The sequence below is a fragment of the Amphiura filiformis genome, chromosome 10, assembly GCF_039555335.1.
Source record: "Amphiura filiformis chromosome 10, Afil_fr2py, whole genome shotgun sequence".
Lineage (NCBI taxonomy): Eukaryota > Metazoa > Echinodermata > Ophiuroidea > Amphilepidida > Amphiuridae > Amphiura > Amphiura filiformis.
In genome coordinates, this window is record NC_092637.1 from 27,982,477 (window position 1) to 27,991,467 (window position 8,991).

The following is an 8,991-nucleotide window of genomic DNA, read 5'->3' on the forward strand; positions in this document are numbered from 1 at the left end:
GTCAAATCTAGCAAATGAAGGATTTTGATGTCTGTGAAATTTGAGACAAAGGAAACTTTACAATTGAATTCCACTTTCACTAAATGATGTAGATAACACGAGATATATCTTTCAAACTGAGTGCAGAAATGTAGTACAGTTTTTAGTAACCGAAAGCATTTTATTGCTCATCATATTGCCATTTTCAAGTGCAATTTCTCAGCAGTTCTTTTGCCTATAATTTTGCAATATTTGTAATACAGATTTGTTTAAAAATGCATTTGAAACTGTACTCCTGGTTGCTGGTAAAGTAATTAGAGGTAATGGCTAAGTATGATGTTATAATAAGAATGCTAATGTAATGTATAAAGGATTGCTACCAAACCGTAATAGGTACAAATTTAGTACTTTCTGTCAATCAAGTATGGTTTATTTTCTACATGGCAATCTTTAAATTATTAGCATAGTCTTTATAATAACGGTGGAGCGTTTTGATGAGTAAATGATAGCAAACCAGTGAAAAATCCCCAAAACTCAGTCAGCGGAGCTCCACCCGTACATGTCAATAGCGTCATTATCGATTGGATTAGTCGACCGTAGCGGACAATTCGATCGCTCATTGGATTAATATTATCACGTGGTGAGAAATGTGCATTGGACAATCGATTACTATAATGGTTTAGTACTGCATATTTCGGTTTAATCTTCACTAAGCGGGTTTATGGCTGAAAAGGTCACGGTGAATTTGCCGTGGACAAAACTGCACTATGGCAACAAGACATTTATAATCTAAGAATTACTAACTTTGTATATACTTTTTATGTATTCTTTTCTCCTAGGTTAAATTTAAACCTCGGTGGCGGGGCCTGGTGTCCAGACAGCGTACGGCCAGAGAACACGGGTGGATATGAGTACCTAGAGATAAACCTCATCAACATGACCAGGGTCACTGCCGTGTCCATGCAGGGCCGTTGGGATTACGGCCTTGGTAGGGAATACGTTAGGAAGTTCCGTTTGGAATACACAACGAATGGTGAGAGTTGGTCGAGATATGCAGATCAGAATTTAGAAACAGTAAGTTTTTGCAGCAATTCACAAAGCAAATTTTCATATGAAACCAACAGTTTGTCATCAATGCCAGTGCCCATACCCTAATTGCTATATTATCGTTTTAAACCAGCCCTCAGGAAGATACCGAGTTAAGTTGAAAATAAACACTTTGTATTGTAAGCATAAAGAGTTCAACAATGAATGATGTTTTTTTATGTTCTTATTTTAATAAAATGCAGGTATTTCTACATCGTTTCCTTCTTCTATCTTGCACATCTTCATTTTGTTTATTCTTTTTAACTATAGTTTGTACTTTATTCTTCTCATTTATCATTACATTATTAAAAATCTCGTTTATTATTTGTTTTAAACTTTGTAGGTATTGGATGGTAACTCGGACACACATACCATCAAGACAGTTGACCTAAGCCCAGCCATTATAGCCACCAAAGTCAGGATTGTTCTTGTAGTAGAGATGGTCACAACGGAGTGTATGAGGATAGAGCTCTTTGGATGTCTATGGCAAGGTATGTATGTGCTCAGAACATCAGGAATTCGTTCATTGAAAGTTATCTGAAGTATCAAACTGCGTAAACTCTCATTCATCTTGGTATGTTGAAATTAAGATTTAATTTAAATCTGGTCAACCAGACATACCTATTTTGACGGACGAACCGACGTTGCGACTGAAACATTCAGTCTTCAGCTGGGTTTTGATGCAAATGACCTTGAGTACCGAACGCTTCCGGTATTGATGACAAGCGACGAGGAATGTCCTTTATGATTCAGTTGAGCAAGCCTGTGAATGTTCGGGTGAGCAAGCCTGCGAAGACTCTTACACAGGCGAAACCGCCCAACCTTTTCATAATCGCATGGTACAACACAGCAGAGCTAGCTTAGGTGGAAACGACTCAGCGGTTTTCTACATCTGAAGCCAGCGGACACCACTTTGACACCAAGGATGTCCGTATTTTAGACAGTGAGCAGCGTTGGTTTGAGCGGGGTGTGAAGCGGAGCAACCATCTCTCAACCGTGAAGGAGGCGTCCGGGCCAAGCTGTCACACGGCTGGGACCGAATCATAAAGGACACTCCTCGTCGACTGTCATTAATAATACCGGAAGTGTCCGGTACTCAAGGTCATTTGCATCACAACCCAGCTGAAGACTGAAGGTTTCAGTCGCAACGTCGGTTCGTCCGTCAAAATAGGTATGTCTGGTTGACCAGATTTAATTTAAATCTTAATTATCTGAAGTATGTGTATATGAAACATTAATGGTGTGACCGATTCAACAAGTGAGGTCATAATGACAAAAAATTTTGATTACTAGGTAAAAAAGGCCTAAAATCTAAAATATCACAGTGGCCAGCATCCGAAAGAGAGCAAGATCTCTCACAGGTTTAGACCTGCCTCCTTGCCCCTGTTACCTACATACATACATAAAACATTTCTATGGCGCTTTTTTGCAGTTCAAAGCCCATTCTCTTTGTCAAATGTTAACAATCCTTTTTATTTTTTAATTTAGGCCTAACTACACCAGAATCTACGCCCGAGCCATTTACGACTTTAGCGGGTACCACTGAATTATCTACCACAGAAGTCTTAATGACAAATGATCCCGGTACGTTATTTCTTTCAGCCTAACCATCATTTGCAATATAAAGTTTGTCATTACTTTACAATACCTAAATAGGTATGTGATGTTTCACTGCTTTTTCTCAGCAAACATGATGGTAATAACTCTGGATATAGGATTCATTGGTTTTACGATATTCCTGTTTCAATCGGAACATAATCATAATTTAGTGTTTCTGTTGTATGTTTGTATTTAAAGAAACATGTCGTTCAAGTCTCGGCATGAGTGACAGACGGATATCAAATAACCAGCTAGCAGCTAGCTCTGTGTACGGTGATGATCCACTAACTTACGGACCACAGAATGCAAGGTAGGCCTTCTTAGTGTTGTCAAATTTAGCCAATGAAGAATTTTGTTTTGTGAGAAAATTGAGACAAAGGACACTTTACAATTGAATTCCACTTTCACTAAATTATTTGATGTAGATAACACGAGATATATCTTTCAAACTGGGTGCAGAAATTAGGTACATTTTTAGTAACCGAAAGCATTCCGTTGGAGTTTTGACATACTAACGTATGGCGATTTTGGGGCAAAATGAGTTATATAAACTTTCAAAATCTTTGAATGAACCTCTATATATTCACAAGGTTTTGAGACGTAAATATAATTAGTTAATGAGATGGCACTAATTAGGGTGATCGCCATGGTTTTTATGTACCGCCTGCATGAATCTTCGTTCTGTGAATTGACATACAGTGCTGTCGTATCATCATGATGATACATCGCCATAGGCCACCGAGTAACTGCAGTTGCCTATTGTTTTGACATACTGTCGTATCACATGACGTATCATTATTAATTCAGGTTGTCAAACTGTGCATGTTTTGGCATACTGTCGTATGAGTTTGCAGATTAATTACATCGAATTAGTGAATGAATAAAAAGTTTGTATTATGTTGAGAACAATACATATATATTATTGATTATATTGTTTGATAATAATAAACATACTTTTTCTCAAAACAACATTTTTCGTCACACGACAGTATATCAAAAAAAACCGATGATCATCATATTGCAATTTTAAAATGCAATTTCTCAGCCACAAATGAATTGGTGAGTGTTTGTTTAAAAATAACGGCTATTTTGTAGATATTTGCAAGTAATGAGGTTGGCAGTTCTTTTGCCTATATCTTTGCAATATTTTTATTACAGGTTTGTTTAAAATGCATTTGAAACTGTGTACTACTGGTTACTGGTATATGTAATATATATAGGTTTTAATTGAAACAATTCCACAAAGTATATTCACAATTGGTACACTTTGTTTTTATAAGAACTAGGAATTTATAAGAATAACTCATGAAAATACAGAGCAACATGACATTTAAAATCTAAGAATAACTAACTTTGTATATACTTTTTTTTGTATTCCTCTCTCCTAGATTAAATTTAAACCTCGGTGGCGGTGCCTGGTGTCCAGACAGCGTACGGCCAGAGAACACGGGTGGATATGAATACCTAGAGATAAACCTTATCAACATGACCATGATAACTGCCGTTTCCATGCAGGGTCGTTGGGATTACGGCCTTGGTAGGGAATACGTTAGGAAGTTCCGTTTGGAATACACAACGAATGACGGAAGTTGGATGAAATATAAAGATCAGAATTTAGAAACAGTAAGTTTTTGCAGCAATTCACAAAGTCATTTTCATATGAAACCAGCAGTTTGTCATCAATACCAGTGCACATACCCTACCAATTGCTATATTATCATTTTATCCCAGCCCTCAGGAAGATAAAAGTGATTCAAAACTAAGAAGAAGATACCGAGTTAAGTTAAAAATAAACACTTTGCACTGTAAGCATAAAGAGTTGAACATTGAATGATGCTTTAACGGTTTTTAAAATTGTTTTTATTTTAATAAAATGCAGGTTTTTCTACATCGTTCCTTCTTCTATCTTGTACAGCTTCATATTGTTTATTTTGTTTTTTAACTATAGTTTGTACTTTATGCTTCTAATCTATCATTACATTATTAAAAATCGCGTTTATTATATATGTGACACGATCTGCTTCATGGGGACCACAGGAAGCATTTTGAAAATTGAGTTATTATAATAATTACCTTGCAGTAACATTAGGCTATCATATACTGAAAACACCAAAGGTCTAGCATACTTGGCTCTTAAGTTATGAAGATTCGTGATGTGTATTTTCTTATGTATTTCTTTTTATTTTCATTCCATATTTTTTGCCTTTTTCTCAATTTCAAATTTCCTGCACCCCCCACATGGACGGGATCATGTCACATATTTGTTTTAAACTTTGTAGGTATTTGATGGTAACTCGGACACACAGACCTTCAAGACGGTTGACCTAAGCCCAGCCATTATAGCCACCAAACTCAGGATTGTTCCTGTAGTAGAGAAGGTCACAACGGAGTGTATGAGGATAGAGCTCTTTGGATGTCTATGGCAAGGTATGTGATCAGAACATCAGGAATTCATTCATTGAAAGATATCTGAAGTATCAAACTGCGTAGACTCTCATTCATCCTGGTATGTTGAAATTAAGATTTTATTTAAATCTGGTCAACCAGACATACCTATTTTGACGGACGAACCGACGTTGCGACTGAAACCTTCAGTCTTCAGCTGGGTTGTGATGCAAATGACCTTGAGTACCGGACGCTTCCGGTATTGATGACAATCGACGAGGAATGTCCTTTATGATTCAGTTGAGCAAGCCTGTGAATGTTCGGGTGAGCAAGCCTGCGAAGACTCTTACACAGGCGAAACCGCCCAACCTCTTCATAATCGCATGGTACAACACCGCAGAGCTAGCTCAGGTGGAAACGACTCAGCGGTTTTCTACATCTGAAAGCCAGCGGACACCACTTTGACATCAAGGATGTCAGTATTTTAGACCGTGAGCAGCGTTGGTTTGAGCGGGGTGTGAAAGGGGCTATCTGGGTGAGAGCGGAGCAACCATCTCTCAACCGTGAAGGAGGCGTCCGGGCCAAGCTGTCACAAGGCTGGGACCGAATCATAAAGGACACTCCTCGTCGACTGTCATTAATAATACCGGAAGTGTCCGGTACTCAAGGTCATTTGCATCACAACCCAGCTGAAGACTGAAGGTTTCAGTCGCAACGTCGCACAGTGGGCCAGGCCAAAGTCAAAGTGTGCCAAAACCCTACTTTAGTGACTTTCAATGTTCGAATTTTTTTTATGCCATTTGGAAAGATAATGAACCTAAGAATATTTTCTGAAAATATTTCCCCACTGGTTTGTTCTTAAAGGTGGTATTTTTATAATAAACACGCGAAATTGACACAATCTACTTCTTATGAGAAAAATCATGATTTGGGGGTAAAATTCTATCATTTTGTTTTGACATTTCTGATTCATCTGTGTTTTCACAGCTATTTGAGAAACTATTTGTAGAATATAACAATATGATATGAAGAATGTGAAAACCTTCAGGGAATTAAATATTTTGGCTTAAACGTCCTCGAAACTAAGGAAAAATTACATTTTAACAAATTTGATCTCGAAAGATTAGATTCCTGTTGATTCCCGCCTTAAAACTTATACAGGCACAATCAGAAAAGGTTAATCTTTGTGATGGTACCAAATTCAGCTGCAGCTTTCTGCAGTCTTCTGCAGTGGAGTCAGTTTTATGAGGCCCTGTGCCAGTAAAGGTGGCAACAAAATCGTAAATTCAGGTGAAAAGAGATGTACCGCGCTGCAGCGTGTACAAACATCTGCACCGAGTTCTATTAATAGCTTGATGGGAGAACACCGTACAACCGCCATATAGATGGATAAAGTTTAGAATTTAATAGAAGAAGCCAAGAATTTAATATTTAATTCGCGAATTTAACATTGAATTCGCATATTTAATATTTAATTCACCGATTTGATATTGAATTCTCCGATTTAATATTAAATCTGCGAATTAAATATCAAATCTGCAAATTTTAATTTATAATTAATTAATTCACAGATTTAATATCAAATTGGCAGATTTAAAATTTATTTTGCGAATGTTATATTTAATTCGAAATTTTTAAATACACCAGTAGGCCTAGATTTTAACATTTAATTCGCGAATTTAACATTGAATTTGCCGTAGGCCTATATTTTAATGTTATATATTAGCATTTGAATTGCAGATTTAATATTTAATTCGCAAATTGAATAATAAAAACAAAAAAATTAAATGTGCAGATGTAATATATAATCTGCGAATTAAATATAAAATCCGAGAATTTAAAATAAATTTCGCGAATTAAATTTCAAATCTGTGAATTCAATATTAGACGGGTATCTGTGAATTTAATATTGAATAAATTAAATATTAAATCTACGAATTTAATATTAAATCTGCGAATTATATATTATATTAGATTCGTTAATTGAATATTAAATTTGTGAATTAAATTAATAAGTTGTATCATCCGGGTGGGGTCTCCTCCCATTGATATGGTATGCGTATATGACTTGCCTTTTGGGGTGCTTTTCGCCAATTTTTGTATAGCGATGGGTGGGTTTTCACCACAGACGAAAGCACCCAGTACCGGTATGTCATTGTGTATTTTGAGACACATGTTGGTAAATTTGGGCAAAATTTGTTGTTTTTTCAAGGAAATTGGTATACAGTGATGGGTTGAAAATTAGGGCCAAAATTACGTTTAAGATAATGGCGACGTTTTGGAGTCGGACAGGAAGAATCACTTACAAATTTTAGGAGAGAAACCACCCACAACATCTAGTCTGGCTGGTTGTTTGTTTGCTTGCTTATAATATTAAACAATTAAAATGTCAGCATTTTATTGATGTCATACGTATTAGAGAATGCCGTCAGTTAATTTTGCAGTCCGTATAACCTTGAATATGCTATTTGCTAATAGTTTTCCAACCGTACATTTGAATTACTGTTGTAAGAGTTATTAGCCAATCACGGTTCGGTATTCTAATGACGTCATATGCTTTGGAAAATGGCTCTATTGGATTCCGCAGTGCTTAAAACCCCTGATTTGAAAGTTTTATAATAATTCTTACACAGGTATTTGAATAACTGTGAGAGGAATAATTGACCAATCACATATCAGCATATTAATGACGTCATACGCTTTCGAAAATGTCTTCACTGAATTTCGCACCCCTTGGAACCCCTATTTTGCTTTTTCAATTAAAATATTAACATATGTCATTTAAAATACTGTTGTAAAAATAATCGACCAATCACCGTTCAGCATTTTGATGACGTCATACATTTTTGAAAATGCCTCCATTGAATTCTGCAGCCTCAAAAACCCCTGATACAGTCATTTTACCGTGTTTTTATGCGTTTGATTGTCCGTTTATAATTTTGGCACACTTTGAGGCGATTCTGGCCCACTGTGCGTCGGTTCGTCCGTCAAAATAGGTATGTCTGGTTGACCAGATTTAAATTAAATCTTAATTATCTGAAGTATGTTTATTTGATACATTAATGGTGTGACCGATTCAACAAGTAAGGTCATAATGACAAAAAAAATTGCTTACAAGGTAAAAAAAGGCCTACAATCTAAAATATCACAGTGTCCAGCATCTGAAAGAGGGCAAGATCTCTCACAGGTTTAGACCTGTCTCCTTACCCCTGTTACCTACATACATACATAAAACATTTCTATAGCGCTTTTTTGCAGTTCAAAGCCCATTCTCTTTGTCACATGTTAACTTTTTGTTTTTTAATTTAGGCCTAACTACACCAGAATCTACGCCCGAGCCATTCACGACTTTAGCGGGTACCACTGAATCATCTACCACAGAAGTCTTGAAGACAAATGATCCCGGTACGTTATTTCTTTCAGCCTAACCATCTTTTGCAATATAAAGTTTGTCACTACTTTACAATACCTAAATAAGTATGTGATGTTTCACTGCTTTTTCTCAGCAAACATGATGGTAATAACTCTGGTTATAGGATTCATTGGTTTTACGATATTCCTGTTTGAATCGGAACATAATCATAACTTATTGTTTCTTTTGTATGTTTGTATTTAAAGAAACATGTCGTTCAATTCTCGGCATGAGTGACAGACGGATATCAAATAACCAGCTAGCAGCTAGCTCTGTGTACGGTGATGATCCACTAACTTACGGACCACAGAATGCAAGGTAGGCCTACTTAGTGTTGTCAAATTTAGCCAATGAAGAATTTTGTTGTGTGAGAAAATTGAGACAAAGGAAACTTTACAAGTGAATTCAACTTTCACTAAATTATTTGATGTAGATAACACGAGATACAGGGTGAGTCAAAAACTGCAATAGAGCAAAGAATCGATATTTATGTAAGAACCAAGTCGAATTTTCCCAATATTGAAATATTT

The 8,991-nt window shown here is 36.3% G+C and overlaps 1 protein-coding gene across 1 annotated transcript; it reads left to right on the plus strand.

The window, feature by feature from the left end:
- Window positions 1-302: 302 nt before the first annotated feature.
- On the plus strand, window positions 303-5,492 carry LOC140161781 (EGF-like repeat and discoidin I-like domain-containing protein 3). The gene is made up of 8 exons (XM_072185080.1): window positions 303-310; window positions 819-1,053; window positions 1,409-1,556; window positions 2,554-2,649; window positions 2,863-2,974; window positions 4,053-4,287; window positions 4,944-5,091; window positions 5,350-5,492. The coding sequence occupies exons 1-8, from the start codon at window positions 303-305 to the stop codon at window positions 5,490-5,492; spliced, it is 1,125 nt and encodes a 374-aa protein (XP_072041181.1).
- The last annotated feature ends 3,499 nt before the right edge of the window (window positions 5,493-8,991 follow it).

Coding starts and splice junctions, on each gene's coding strand:
- LOC140161781 (XM_072185080.1), top strand. Junction 1,054..1,408: donor CAGATCAGAATTTAGAAACA/GTAAGTTTTTGC, acceptor TAAACTTTGTAG/GTATTGGATGGTAACTCGGA. Junction 2,650..2,862: donor CTTAATGACAAATGATCCCG/GTACGTTATTTC, acceptor TTGTATTTAAAG/AAACATGTCGTTCAAGTCTC.